This window comes from Muscardinus avellanarius, assembly GCF_963383645.1.
Source record: "Muscardinus avellanarius genome assembly, chromosome: 14".
Lineage (NCBI taxonomy): Eukaryota > Metazoa > Chordata > Mammalia > Rodentia > Gliridae > Muscardinus > Muscardinus avellanarius.
The window spans coordinates 8,384,381-8,399,607 of record NC_137800.1 but is presented as its reverse complement, the minus strand read 5'-3'; the positions used below and the strand labels follow the sequence as shown (position 1 = coordinate 8,399,607).

The following is a 15,227-nucleotide window of genomic DNA, read 5'->3' as shown; positions in this document are numbered from 1 at the left end:
CACTCCCAGGGAGAGCTGCAGATGGACAGCTCGGGACGGAAGGGGAGCAGGCGAGGGCAGCAGCTGCTGCCAGCTCCTCATTTTCCGCAAGGTGCAGGAGAAGCAGCCACCACCTCTGGCTGGCCTGGTTCCCAATCTTACCAAGACACAGAAGTGCATGTACATTTTTTTCTTCCTAATTATAAAAATATACCTCATCCCCACCAAGTGACCGCGCCTCAGAGGGTCCGTCCCGCTGTCACCAGCCCAGGCCACTACACCCTTCGCCACGTCATAACCCCCCTCGCAGGTGTGTAGGTTTTTTTAATACTCGGGGTGCCTCAGATTGAGAACTGGACGTATATTTCCATTAGATGTCTCTAACAAAGGCTTGGCGGCCAGGCGTTTTCACCTGGGACCAAGAGGAGGGTCTCAAGGATGACCGAGATGGACACTGCTGCTCGCCCGGGAGGTGTCCTGCGGGACTCCCTACACCTGAGCATCAGGACGTGCCCGGCGCTCGTGCCCACATGGCCATCATCAAGCCAGTGGCGTGCCTGGTCCAGGCAGCTTAGAAAGGCCAGGCGCCAGGGCTAAGGGGCTGGCCTCGCCCTCAGCCCGGTCAGCTCTGCTCATCCTTAGCCTGGAGCCATACTTCCTGTCTCCCCTTGACAAGAACAGCCCTATGCCTGGGCCTCGGTGCTAACCCGTCTCCCCCAAATTCCTGTGGTCTCCAGAAATACCAGGGCTGCTAGTCCCACCCCACATCTCCCCTAGCCCTACCTCACGCTCGCAAGGACTCTCCAACCCCCCTCACCTGCCTGCAAGAGGCAGAGACAGGGGAACCAACAGAAACGCAGGGAGAGGCGCCCCCGGGTCTCCCCGGAACATGCACATGAGGGGCTTCCAAATACACCTGACGAGAGAACGGCGTGTGCGAGCCTGTCCTGCAGACCGGGGGTAGGCCCTCGGCAGGGACTTTTTGGGAAGAGTGGCTTCTACAGACGCCGAAGCCCCCCGCACCACCACCCCCGCGCCTCCCAGGCAGTGAGGAAGGATGCTCAGGGTGGTGTTCAACAGCTGCGCTTCAGAGAGTGAGTTCTCAGGAGCCTTTGGCTTAGCTTGTGTGGGGACAGTCTCCAAAAATCTACTTGTCTGGGCTCTGAGAAGAAGCCATATAATATTGGATGGGATGCGACCCAACATCCGAGGGAACCCAGAACCATGAGCGGGTGCCGCAAGCGGGCTTTCCTTTTCTTTCTGGAAGCTGCTCAGGCAGGGAGGAGCAAGACCTCAGCAAGTGTCCGGGCTGCCCACCCCGCCCACAGCCTTGCCTTGGGGGTCGTCCAGCAGCCGGAAACTTCTCTATTTTTATTATTTTTTTTTTTAAAGAAAAGAAAGTTTATCTTGCTCACAGTTCTTTCTGGAAGAGTTGAGAAACCAAGGATTCGCCAACAGGCAACAGGACAAGCCATCCTGTACAAACTAGTCCCCTGGAGTCTGGGGGTGGGGAGGGGTCTTTGGTCTCTGGTCTGCTGCAGAATACCCTTGGTTGATTTGGGCTCTCTCCTATTTTAGGGGAAAAAATATTTTCGCTTCTTTTAAAAAAATAAAACGTTCCCACGAGGGGGAGAAAGTGTTTGAAGCGTTACACGCAGCCGCGGGCCGAGCTCGCGGGGCTCTGGTCTCTGGGCCCGCCTGCACCGCGGTCGGTGGCCTGGCGCAGGCGGCTCAGTCCAGGAAGCGTTGGCAGGCCTTCTTCCACCGGCATGCGGTGCACCACTGGTCCCGGTGCTCGATGCCGTACACTTTGCGGCACTTCTTGGCCTCACCGCGGGCTTTCCTGCCAAGAGAGAAGGGTGAGCGTGGGTCCCGCGCTGGTGGTCAGGCCTGGCCCACGGCCGAGCACCAGGCTGGCCAAGCAAACAGAGGCTGCAATGGGCCCGGGGCAGAGGCCCTTTCCCTCTGTAAGCTGACGCTGCCCAGTACAGCTGGGTGGACTCAGGGTTCACAGGAACAGCGAGGGGGATCACACCAGAGGGACAGCAGGATGACCACACGGACATCTCACCTGGCGCTGCCTGGGGCCCGGGGAGGAGAGGTGACGATCAGGTGCGACTTCATGGCAGGGGGCGGCTGCAGAGGCTCACTGAAGCTGAGCGACCTGCTCCGAGCCTGGGGTGGAGACGGTGTGAGCGCCAGGCTCCAGGGCAGCCAGGGCCTTGCTCCCGAGCCCTCCCGGCACTGCCAGCCTGCACCCCCCTCCAAGAGGCAGAGGCTCCAGGCACCCACAGGCCCAGGCAGGGCCGTGGCCGCACAGTGAGTGAAGGCATCCCCGGGGTGTCCGGCGGGTGCCCTCTAGGGGATTCAGGCAGTTACTCTAAGACAGCAGGGGAGGCCTCCCACCGTCTGGGGCAGATACTTGAGGCTAGCGCCTACATTGGCTCCAGAGACTTCCAGGCTCTTTCTGTTCAGAAGCAAGCACCCTAAGCAACCGGCCACAAGGGCCTGCAGGCTTCTGGTCCAGCCCCTTCGGACCCACAGGCTCTTTCCTTTTTCTTGCCCACCCTCCTTCTCTGACTGCTCCACGTTCCCTCCCTTCTTACACCAACAAGCACCAGACACCCAGGGCTGAGCAGGGACCTGACCCCGGCTTTGCCCAGGGAATTTTCTAGGCAAGAAACCTGCTGGCCCAACACTCCTCAGCAAGCACCCTTCCCCCAGCTTCTGGGAAGGGCTGTGGCTGCTGGGAACTGGGGAGGGGGACACACGGACAGCTCTACAAGCCGGGCTCCAGAGGCCCAGCAACAACCAACCATGTGCTGAGGACAAGTTGGCAGCCCCTAGCCCTGGGGACGTGAGGGCCCCATTCTCCTGCCAGGGCCCCGCAAGCACAGGGGCACACTCACCGGAGACAGTGGGGAGGCGGTGGCAGGGGCAGCAGCCCAGCTGATGCTGGTGTAGATGTGGGGAGAGACAGGGATCTGGAAGGACGGCAGGGCCTGTGGAGACAAGAACATGTCAGCCTGGGTCTGCCCAGCGTCCCTGTCACTCCAAGGTCCACGGCAGCAGACGCATCTCTAAGCATGATAACAGGAAAATGCTGGGCACAGCAGACTGACCCTTCCTGGGGCAAACTCAGAGTACCCAGCTCGGCAAACCGACTCCTTTGTGCCAGGCTCCCAGCTTGCTCAGAACCTGGAACCCTCCTCTCGGAGCTGGTTATGAACCAGGCACGTGACACGATCCTCACAGCACGTTATCTTGTGAGCTAGGTGGGTCACCTAGAGGGAGTTACTCAAAGAAAAAAAAATCCAAAGTCTGTAATCCCAGCACTTGGGAGGCTGGGTCAGGAAGACTGCAGGTTTGTAGCCAGCCGCAGCAACTTAGTGAGGTCCCCTGCAACTTCAAGAGACCGTTTCAAACCAAAAAATAAAATAGGGCTGAGGGTATAGATCAGAGGTAAGAATGCCTCCAGGTTCAATCCCCAGGCACACATGCGCGCACGCGCGTGCACACACACACACACACCAGCCACGCGCACACATACACACAAACACACACACCAGCCACGCGCACACATACACACAAACACACACACACCCACACACCCACACACACAGTGCAAAAGCCTGTCTGGGTGGTATCACTGGAATGCCCTTGGGTACTATCCATCCCCAGACACACACACACACACACACACACACACACACGCCTGGTCCAGGTCCCACAGGGTTACCTAGGGCTAGCCACTGGCCAAACATGAAGCAGCTAAGTGGATAATAATACTTTCTTGTGTAACGATAATGATTTCATGATTATAAGCAAGACAAAGCAACAGACTTGGGCTTCCTTTGCAGACGGAGGACACTGACATGCTTGGCTACGATTTTCCTACAAACATGAAACGGTATTCATATAAGCACCCTCACAAAATAACTGATGGGTAATGAGCACATACCAAGTCTGACCAAAGTAAAACAGAAACTGAAAACTGTTGGAGTTACTCACATTTTAAACTTAACACTCTTCTTGCTCTATTTTATTTATTTATTTTTAAAAAAAAAAAACACCATTAGAACAAGTATTTTTTTTACTATTATATTGTATTCTGGCGACTTTCTTTTTTCCATATTTTATTTTATTTATAAGTGGAACATATTGAAAGTGGTGTACATTTAGATTGTGCTTCTTGCCCTCCCCCCCATTTCCTTTCCCCCCCTCCCAATAAAGAGTGTCCAGGTTAACCATGTTGTATTTATACTATTACACATATTCGTATGCAGCTCCTCCCTTGAACCACCTCAGCCTTCTTCCTCTCCTATCCTTCCATTCAAGCTTTGCTGAGATTTCCCCTCCATCATCTGGAATCCCTCTGGTATGACCACTACTCCCTAGCTTGAACATATTAGAGAAAACATATGTCCCTTCTCCTTCTGTGCTTGACTAATCTCACTTAACATAATGTTCTCTAGTTCCTTCCATCTTCTTGCAAATGCTATTATTTTATTCTTCTTTATAGCTGAATAGAATTCCATTATGTGTATTTCCCATAATTTTGCTATCCATTCATCTGTTGATGGAGATCTAGGTTGGTTCCATATTTTGACTATTACAAACTGTGCTGCTATGAACATGGGTATGCATTTATTAATGTAGTTCTCTGATTTCAGCCCCTTTGGAAAGATACCCAGGAGTGGTATAGCCGGATCAAATGGTGGATCTATTCCCAGTTTTCTAAGGAATCTCCACACTGATCTCCATAGTGGCTGAACTACTTTGCACTCCCACCAATAGAGTTCCTCTTTCCCCACATCCTCGCCAGCAATTGTTGTTCTTTGATTTCTTTATGTTTGCCACTCTGATTGGGGTTAGATGGAATCTCAGAGTAGTTTTGATTTGCATCTCCCTGATGGCCAATGATGTAGAACATCTTTTCATGTATCTATTGGCCATTTGTATCTCTTCTTTTGTGAAATGTCTATTCATTTCAGTTGCCCACTTCTTGATTGAGTTGTTTGTTTTGCTAGTGTAGAGTCTTTTGAGCTCTTTGTATATTCTGGATATTAGCCCCCTATCAGAGTGGTGACTAGTAAAGATCTTCTCCCATTCTATAGGCTTCCTCTTTAGGTTCTTGATGGTTTCCCTTGATGAAAAGAAACTTTTTAGTTTGAAGAGATCCCACTTATTAATTCTGCTTTAATTTCCTGCGCTTTAGAAGTTTTATTGAGAAAGTTACTGCCTGTGCCTATATGTTGGAGTGTAGATCCTATGCCTTTCTCTAATAACTTCACAGTTTCTGGTCTAATATCTAAGTCTTCGATCCATCTCGAGTTGATTCCTGTGCATGGTGAGAACTAAGGATTCAGATCCAACTTTCTACAAATGGATAGCCAGTTCCCCCAGCACCATTTGTTGAACAGGCTGTCTTTTCTCCAGCGTATGAGTTTGGCCCCTTTGTCAAAGATCAATTGACTATAGATGTATGGGTTTGTTTCTGTATCTTCTATTCTGTTCCACTGGTCAGTCTGCCTATTGTTGTGCCAGTACCATGCTGTTTTTACTACTATCGCTCTATAGTATAATTTAAAGTCCGGGATTGTGATGCCTCCTGCCTGGTTCTTGTTGCTGAGAATTGCTTTGGCTATTCTGGGTCTTTTCTTCCTCCATACAAAATCCATAACTGATTTTTCCAGGTCTATGAGAAATGTTGCTGGTATTTTAATGGGGATTGCACTGAATCTATAGATCACTTTTGGCAGAATGGCCATTTTGATGATATTAATTCTGCCTATCTATGAGCAAGGGAGATCTTTCCATCTTCCAAGGTCTTCTTCAATTTCTTTCTTTAATGTTGTGTAGTTTTCTCTGTAGAGGTCTTTTACATCTTCGGTTAGGTTTATTCCTAGGTATTTTATTGGTTTAGAGGTTATAGTAAATGGAATAGTTTTCTGTATTTCTTTCGTTGTGGATTCATTGTTGGCATAAAGAAAAGCAACTGGTTTCTTTAGGTCGATTTTGTATCCTGCAACTTTGCTGAATTTGTCAATCAGCTCCAGAAGTCTTTTGGTTGAGTTCATTGGATCTTCTAGATAAAGAATCATATCATCTGTAAATATGGATAGTTTTAGCTCTTCTCTTTCTATTTGAATTCCTTTGATTTCCTTCTCTTGTCTTATTGCTGTGGCAAGAGTCTCAAGGACTATATTGAAGAGGAGAGGTGATAATGTGCATCCTTGTCTTGTTCCTGATTTTAAAGGGAATTCTTGCAGTTTTTCTCCATTCAATATGATGTTGGCTTTGGGTTTATTGTATATAGCCTTAATGATGTTGAAATATGTTCCTTCTATTCCAATTTTCTGCAGTGTTTTTAACATAAATGGGTGTTGGATTTTGTCGAATGCTTTTTCAGCATCTATTGAAATGATCATGTGGTTTTTGTTCTTAGTTCTATTTATTTTATTTTATTATTTAAATAAATAAATAAATAAATAAATAAATGTTTTATTTTTCCATAACAGATATAGAGAGAGACTCCTTCCTTTTGATATATTTGGTCCATTATAAACTAACAGTCTGCAAATGTTTTTACTTTTAGGCACCTGCAAAATACTTACGTTGATCAGCCTGAGGTACTTACCAGGCAGTAGGGAAAATTAATTAAAAGTTAATGAATTTGACTACCATTAATAGATCTATCCGTTGAAATCTTTTTAATTTTTTATTTTTATTGGTGCATTACATTCTTAGTTCTATTTATGTGGTGAATAACATGTATTGATTTGCGCATGTTGAACCAGCCTTGCTTTTCTGGGATGAACCCAACTTGGTCATGGTGTACAATTCTCTTGATATGGTTTTGAATGCGTATAGCTAGTATTTTGTTTAGAATTTTTGCATCTATGTTCATTAAGGATATTGATCTGTAATTTCCCTTTCTTGAAGTATCTTTATTTGGTTTGGGGATTAATGTGATACTGGCCTCATATTCTTGCTCTATTTTTAAAAATACCGGCAGAAACTTATAAATTGAGCTTCTATTTCCAGCCATTGCAGAAGGCACATTCCACTGTTACCTGTTAAAGCAACTCTTAACTTTAAAATCACGTATTAAAAGTAACTCTTAAAAAAAAATGCTTTCTGCCAGCAATTAGCAGGTTAATTAAAAATTTTAATGAGGTGGAAGTTGATTCATTTTATAAAGGTTTTTTTTTTTTTGGTGGTACTGGGGGTGGAACCCAGAGGCTTTCTACTTCTGGGCTATACTCACAGACCTTTTTTATATTTTATTTGGAAATAGGGTCTCGCTAAGTTGCTGAGAGCCTCACTAAGTAGCTGAGGCTGGCTTCGAACCCGTGCGATCCTCCTGTCTCAGCCTCCCAAGCACGGGGATTATAAGCGTGTGCCACCACGCCCTGTGATATAAAGGTTTTCTGATTGAAAAAAAAATACTGTTTTATTTTATTACTCACTTACAAATTGGCCCAGTCTAATAAAACCAAGCCGGAGGCATAACAAGATTTAAACACCAGCACACTGGAAGCTGCGCACACACCCAGTGAGGACAGAGACGGCCAGCGTACAGGTCACCCTCTCTGTGCCAACTTTCCCAACCGTGCGGGAGCAGGGCCTGGGCCTCCCACACCCACCGCCTCCTGCTGCCCCTAGTAAAGAGCGCTTTGGACACTTATTATGGTCATTGCAGCCGCGCACTCGTGTCTGTCTCCAGCCACACCACACACTCTACAAGCCCAAGGGCTGTCTTGTTCTAACTCAAAGCCGCCGTGGCCCATTTTTGACACACAAAGAGGTGCTCAAAGTTTGTTTGCACTAACGCCACTCTAGGAGCTGGAGATGGCCCCGGGATGGCCAACTTCACTACTGCACTGCCTTTTAAACCAACAACGTGAGGGTCCCACGGCCCAAATCCAGTCACCTGGTCAAGTCAGCTCTGATTCTCATGACCACTCAGGGCAGCCACTGACTCTGGAATGCACATTCCTCAGACTGACAAAGTAATGGCATCCTTTCCTGTCTCTTCCTTTTTTTCTTCTTTTTTGGTACTGGGGATTGAACTCAGGGGCATTCCAGCTCCAAGCCGCGCCCTCAGCCCTTTTTATTTTATATTTTGAAACAGAATCTCACTAAGTTGCCGAGGGTCTTGCTAAATTGCTAAGATTGGCCTCAAACCTGTGATCCTCCCATCTTAGCCTCCCAAGATTACAGGTGTGTGCCACACACCCCGCTCCTTTTCCTTCTTTGTAGATTAGCAATTTAGCTGAGGGTTGGTCTTCAATGAGGTGGTCAGGGTCTATGATCGCTGGCCAGCGACCAGTCGAACCCAAAGGCGAGCCACTCTGTGCCTGGCTCCTTACCTGGTACGCGTGGTCGGCCTGAATGTGCCAGAAGGAGCCCGGAGCTGACTTGCTGAGCGCGCCCGAGGGCAGAGAGGACTCCAGGCCAGGGTGCTCGGGGCCAGAGGACTGGGCTTTGGGCGGAGGCAGAGGCAGAGCAGCAAGGGACGGGCTGGCCACCCGAGCAGCGGGGGCCGGCTCGGCGGCAGGGGTCCCGGGCGCAGACTCCTCCTTCATCTGCACCTCTGTGTAGTAGAAGTCCTCCTCCCGCTTGAGCTGGTCCACCGTGTCCCTGTGCAGAAGGGCATTAGTGAGGTGCAGGCCGGGACGCACCCAGGCAGCCCATGCCCCGCACCTACCCCAGGTGGAGGGCCTTGACGTGTCGCTTGATGCCCACGATGGAGCGCAGCACTTTGCCACAGCTGGGCCACAGGCACTTGTACACCACCTTCACCGAGTTCTGGGGATAAGGAAGTCTGGTCATCAGCATGCTGTCCTCCCCTGCCCTCTCGTCCGCACCCTGCGGGGACTTCACGGGCTGCCACCCCCTCCCAGACCAAGCAAAAGGCTCCAGGGAAGGGTTCTCCTGGGGGCAGAGAAACTGGCCACCAGGGGCCCCAAGAGATGGTCCCGGCGGCCACAGCAGAGCATGGTGCTACGGCTACGACCCCACCGGCAGCCCCTCGTGCCAGGCCCCTGCGGGAGGGCAAGGAGAAGGCAGGGACCCGCGGAGGTCTAAAGGAAGAGGATGGCTTGAAGAGGATCAGCCGAGCCCGGGAGCCAGGAGGCGAGACACAGCCGAGGGGAGCTACGCCGGCCTCCCGGTGCTGCCCCCGCAGGGCCGCCGTGCTCCCACTCCCGCACCTTCCTCTTGCGCGGGGCTGGTTCGTCCAGCAGGAACGAGTCAGGATCGGTCTCAAAGCCGTGATCTGTCTGGGGAGAACCGAAGGCGTCCCCCAGGTACTTGGGGCTGGCCTGGGGGTGCGGGGGCGAGGGCGTGGACACGCCGCTGCTGGCGCTCCAGTGGCCGCTGGTGGTGCTGCTGCCGCTGTCCGACACGTCGCCGCTCTCCTTCCACGGGTCGCCGCAGGCCGTGCGGGAAGCTGGCCAGACGAGAGAAGGCAGGCGGGAGAGGACACTCAGCCCCTCGTTCCCAGGCAAAAACGGAGTTAGACACCTAAACAGCTCCTTTCTGGGCTGCGGTGATGTCAAGGTGCGTTCACCGTGGCAGTGACCACAGGAGCAACCGCTCTGCCCCGTGGACGTTGCGGCTGCGGCCACACCGACCACCCCTGACCCACAGACGCACTTCATTTCATTAAAGGATCAATGGACACAGAACCTAGTTAATATTTAGTTCGCAGCATGTGTGCTGAGAAGTGGGGGACCGCTGGCTGGGAACATCCGCGGGGAACGTGTGGCTGAAAAACGCATAAACACTACAGGGGCTTCTTAACCAATTTCCTGAAAAATGCCTCTCAATCATACAAACTCAGGCATGTTGTGAAACACCGTGAGCCTCCGGAGAGAACCCGCTCGGCTTGGTACACTCCCAGGGTGTCAGCAGCTGCAGCGACTTGCCCCAACCCAGGGCGTACAAGCAGGAAGAACAAACAGAAGGGGCTTTTCAAAAACAGAAGGGGGCTGTTTGTCTGTGGTGCTGGAGCTTGAACCCAAGGCCTCTCACATGTTAGGCAAGTGCTCTGCCACGGAGCTACATTCCTAGCCTGGATTGCCAGGGTTGTTTTTATTTTTGGGGTTTTTTTGCGGGTCTGGGGATGGAACCCAGGGGCATTCTACCTCCGAGCTACACCCCCAGCCCTATTTTCTATTCTTTATTTTGAAACAGGGTCTCACTGGGTTGCAAAGCGCCTCACTAAGTAGCTGAGGCTGTCCATGAACCACGATCCTCCTGTCTCAGACTCCCGAATGCTGGGATTACGAGCGAGCGCCAGCACGCCCAGCAGCTTCCAGCGTTGAAGCTGCCATCTGCAGGCTGTTTCCAGCACAACCCAGACTCCCTCAAGCCTAGGCCACAAATCTGGTTGAATTAACAGTATAGGAAAACCTGAAATTCTGATACATGGAAACAGTAACAGAGGTTAGGAAATGCACCTTCCCAAAAATCTAAGCCCCACCCCATGGGCACTCCACGCAGCCTCCTCGCCCTGGGCTCCCAGGGAGACTGCTAAACCTGGTGGCCAGGGTTAAACCCGACTGCTGTTTCTCATCCCGTTAAACAATCCAAGCCACCTCTCTGCAAAACTAGAGTCCCAGAGCTGACTCCCTTTTCCCAGGTTTCCAGCCCAGGCTCTCCTTCGTCTCAGAGAAGGGCCTTTGTCTGAAGGCAGGAGGGACGGCGTGGCGGACTTCACCCCTGTGACGTAGATATTCCCCTGGGCCTTGTTCGGGTCCTGTCAAAGAGCCATCCGCACTGCCACGGAAGGGCTTACGCCAGTGGCCAGATTGGCTCAGGGCTGAGCTCAAGCTCTTCAGGATGCACCAGGGGCTCCCCCAAGATGAGGGCCCTGAGGAGAAAGCACCTGGGAGCTGCAGGCTCCGTGGCACCGTCTGAAGAGCCGCAGAGATTCTGTGGCCAAGGTGACTTTGGCCATCACCTGCTCAGAGCAGAGGCTGTCAATGGCGGACCTCTGCGGTGCCCAGGGCCCGCCAGGCCTGCTTGCTCACCAGAGAAGTTGATGTCAGCCCCGGGAGGGCTCTGCACAGCCGGGCTGCAGGACAGGGACGTCAGTACCATGGCCGCCATCATCTCATCCATCTCCACCGCATCCGACTTCCTGGATTCAAACAGACAGGGGAAGCTTACTTCCTGGGCCGGCGGTCCCGCGGCCGCAGACTGAGACGCTGGCTCTGTCCACAGGATCCTCTTACACTTTTGCACTGCCCCCTGGGGGCCCCCTTCAATGAGCCAAGGCGCTCTGGGAATAGGAGGTGCCATGTAAAACAGGTCTCTCCCCCTCACTCTTGAGGAGAAAGGCTCATTCTGAGCGACGTTTATAACATCAGTCAGCCCTGGTACCAGCAGGTAGGTCCTCTGCTTAGACTGACACCCTGAGGCAGGTCCATGTTCCTGGCCTCGCTTCTAACTCTGCAGCTTAAAGTGGAGTTTTATTTGGGGGAAAAGAGAAAAGAATCAAAGCTATAACATAAAGCACAGGAATAAAGATGTCCACTGGAACCTAAAAGCACTAAAATTATCACCTTTCCTTCTTTTATACTTACACTTAAGAGGGAACAATTACACCCTTCTCCCCTCAAAATAAAGCATTCTGTTAGTTTCCAAATGTCAATAAAACCTATTATATAAGGCAATGAGTTAATAATCTTTTTTTTTTGGGAGGGTCTGGGGATGGAACCCAGGGGCATTCTACCTCCAAGCTACACCCCCCCGCCGTATTTTTTATTCTTTATTTTGAAACAGGGCCTCACTAAGTAGCTGAGGCTGTCCACGAACCGTGATCCTCTGGTCTCAGCCTCCAAAATGTTGGGATTACAAGTGTGTGCCACCACTCCCGGATTTAAAGCAATGAGTTAATAAACCAGAAACACTAAACTAAACCTCCCACTGCAAATCTCGATGTTTTATATAGCAAAGTTCCATAAAATTTTGCATGTGATTTAAAAAAAATTTATACCAATTATGTAACTTGGAAAAATGAGAGCTCTCTATAAGTTAATGCTAAAGTATTAGGAAAATTTAGGCTGAAATAAGCATCCAGGCGGCTTGTCCACTTCAAAGGGTTGTGTTAACTCATGCTTTTAACTGGGTTCTACTACGCTACGCAACAGAGTTTGAAGCAGCTGAACTAAGATCTGCATCTTGTGCACAAAACATCACTATATTTTCTTCTTAAATCTCAAGAGATCATATACACAAGGCATCTAACAGAGAAAAGAAGCTGCAGCTTCCCAAAGAAAGACATATCATACAATTCTAAAGCAAAATATCCACTCTTCATCCAAGACTCTTTTCTGTTTTTTTTTTTTGTTTTTTTTTTTGTACTGGCGCTTGAACACGGGGGTATTCTACCTCTCAGCTCTACCCCGGCTCTATTTTACTTTAATTTTTAAACAGGATCTCACTGAGTTGCTGAGGGCCTCACTAAGTTGCTAAGGCTAGCAGTATCCTCCTGCCTCAGCTTCCCAAGTACTGGGATTACAGTGCGCTCCACCGCTGCAGGCAATACCATCGGTTTTAAATATCTAAGCCAGGGGTCAGCACCCTATGGGTATGTGGACTAGGTACAGCCTGCTGCCTGTTTCTGCATGATTTTGAGCTACGGATGGCTTTACATGTTTTAAAATGTTTATCAAGAATCAAAAAACAAACATTATTTCTTGGCATGTGCCACATAAAACGTTATACTGAATTATGATTAAGATTAAGGGCCCCAAAATGAAGTCTCAGTGGTGCACACCTGTGCACGCTGGCATGGGCAGGGACGGCAACGCCACAGCTGACTGGCCCACACCTCAGTCATCCACTCTCTGCCCTCGCAGAACAGGTCTGCGGACTTCCCATCTGAGCCTTTTCTTTGACTCTGCTCATGAGAAACTCTGAGTTGGGTTTAGCCTAAGTGTGAAGGGACTTTGTCTCTCAAAGCACAGTCCCCCCTAAGAGAGGTATGCACAGGAAAAGATGCCATTCTGGTTTCCTTTCAAAGATGTCCCTCCGTGTCTCTCCTTGGCCCTGTCTTGGCAACCGGACACGCAGGGCCCCAGGTTACTCCTTCCCAAGGCAGCCCGCGCCGCGCCCTCACCCGCACCAACCTCTTTGGGACATCGATGTTCCTGGAGACGGGTCTGTAGGCCGGCGCCTGGGCTCCGTGCTCTGGCGCCTGGGCTCCGTGCTCCAGGGGTGGCAGCTGCGGTGCTGGGGCGCCCTGCAGCTCCGCTGGCCACACCTCCTCCGCTTTGCAGCAGATTTCCAACTTCTGGTCCAACAGCCAGACAGTCACCATGCCCTCCGCCCCACTGCGCTGCTCCACCAGGCCAGTGCACTCCTGGCCGCCATACCACACATGAACCTGCAGGGGCGGTGGACGGTGGTCAGCGCCCGGCACGTCTCACCCCAACGCCCTGGCGTGCGATTTCCTAGAGTCACGATGTGCCTGTCACGAGCCGCGATGTGTGCCTTGCTCTAACTGTCCCCAAAGTCCATGTTGAGAGACATAATCCCAAGCACCAGGGGAGGAGCCTGCGTCTAGGAAGATCCAGGAGGCCGTGAGGACTCTGCCCCGAGCGGCTTGGCGGCACCCCCGTGGGGCCGGGCAGGCACAGGGAGGGTGTATTATCACGGTCCAGCCCCCTCTTGCTCTCTCTTGTCCCGTCCCCCTTGGGCTGACACAGAAGGCCATCGCCAGGTGTGGCCACTCTGATATTGGACTTGCCACCCTCCAGAATCCTGAGCCAAACTATTGTTCCTAAGTTACCAGGTATTGTTACAGCAGCTGAAAAAGGATTAAGACAGAGCTGAATTTCTCGGCACCTGGCGCCCAGCTAAGCACCCAGGTGAGCCACACTGGACCAATCCAGCGCTCAGGACAGCACTCAGGAACAGTCTAGCCTGGAGGACAGCAAGCCTGCGAGCAGCTGGGGTTTCTTCTGCGTCCATCCTCCCGATTCCTTGTCCTGCCTGGCCTCCCAAGTCCGGGACACCCACTAGCGCCCAACCCTTGCCAGGACTGCTGCTGTCCTGCACTGTTCCTTCAGGAGAATTCTCAGCCTCCCTTGGGACAAGCTGGAAAGAGGGAAAAGTAGGTTCCCCTATCTCAGAAAGCACTGGAAATTAGTAGATCGCTCTATCTCATGGGAAGAGAGGAGAGGGGGCACGAGCCCTGCGGGGAGACGGAAGGCAGTCTCTATTTGTGAGCCCTTGAGACAGCAAGAAAGCATCGATACATCTAGATCGAGGGATAATATCAGGCCCAGGTGATGACGGTCCCACCCCAGGGGAAGGGACACCTGGGAAGGAACTCCAGATAGGAAGCAGATGACACCATCAGCTTCATCTCCTGGAATATCTAAAGTAACTCCAAGACCCAGTCCCCAGTCTCCTTTGACTCACGATCCTGAGGCCTTTCCCGGGCTCTGCAAATCTGCAAAGTGAGGCTAAGGCCCTGCTCTGACCTGACGTCTGAGCACCACAGAATGCCTGGCCCCCTTCTGCTCCAGAAGAAGCTGTCACGGAGACGCCTCGTATCTGAAATGATGGTCCCAGGGATGAAGGACAACTCTCTGTTCAAAGCAGTGCCCAAACGGTTTCCAGTCTGCCCGGGCGTGGGGGGCTGCCCTGACCCTACAGCCCCAAGCCTTGGGAGAAAGGATATCCGTCCACACTGGGACACTGGGATCAACCCACCTTCTGTCCAGGCTGGAAGGCCACCTGAGGGAGGCTGGCAGTGTCCAGAGCCTTCAGGACCTCCCTGGGCTGCTCCTGACGCACAGGGTCCCGGGAGGCGAGGAAGGGCTGGGGAGCGGCCCCCTCCGGTGGCTCCAAGGCGGAACTGGCACCTGATGGCCCATCTGGGGCACTGGGCCCCAACACCCGGGCTCCCAGGAGGGACCGCTTACCAAGGCGGCGGGAGAGCACGCTGGCCATGCTGCGTGTACCCTGGGGAAACAAAGGTGACAGTGAGTCTTGTCTACCATCTTCAGGGATCAGAAGCTCCCAGCACCAGCCCTGCGTGGGCTGGCCAGAGCCAATGAGTGTCCAAGATGAATGAAAAATTCTAAACTTTTATCCATTTTTTCTTTTTACAAAATTAATACCCAAACCTAGTAGCACATTTAGAAAATACTGCTAAGCACAAATAAAATCAAATCACTCAGAAGATGGGCATGGTGGCGTATGCTTGTAATCCCAGTACATGG

The 15,227-nt window shown here is 51.5% G+C and overlaps 1 protein-coding gene across 1 annotated transcript; it reads right to left on the bottom strand.

The window, feature by feature from the left end:
• Nucleotides 1-1,710: 1,710 nt before the first annotated feature.
• On the bottom strand, nucleotides 1,711-14,955 carry ZNF395 (zinc finger protein 395; the record flags this gene model as incomplete). Its single annotated transcript, XM_080710668.1, has 9 exons — nucleotides 1,711-1,822; nucleotides 2,051-2,154; nucleotides 2,889-2,981; nucleotides 8,355-8,625; nucleotides 8,693-8,793; nucleotides 9,198-9,436; nucleotides 11,022-11,131; nucleotides 13,125-13,381; nucleotides 14,716-14,955. The coding sequence occupies 9 exons, from the start codon at nucleotides 14,953-14,955 to the stop codon at nucleotides 1,711-1,713; spliced, it is 1,527 nt and encodes a 508-aa protein (XP_080566794.1).
• Nucleotides 14,956-15,227: the final 272 nt, after the last annotated feature.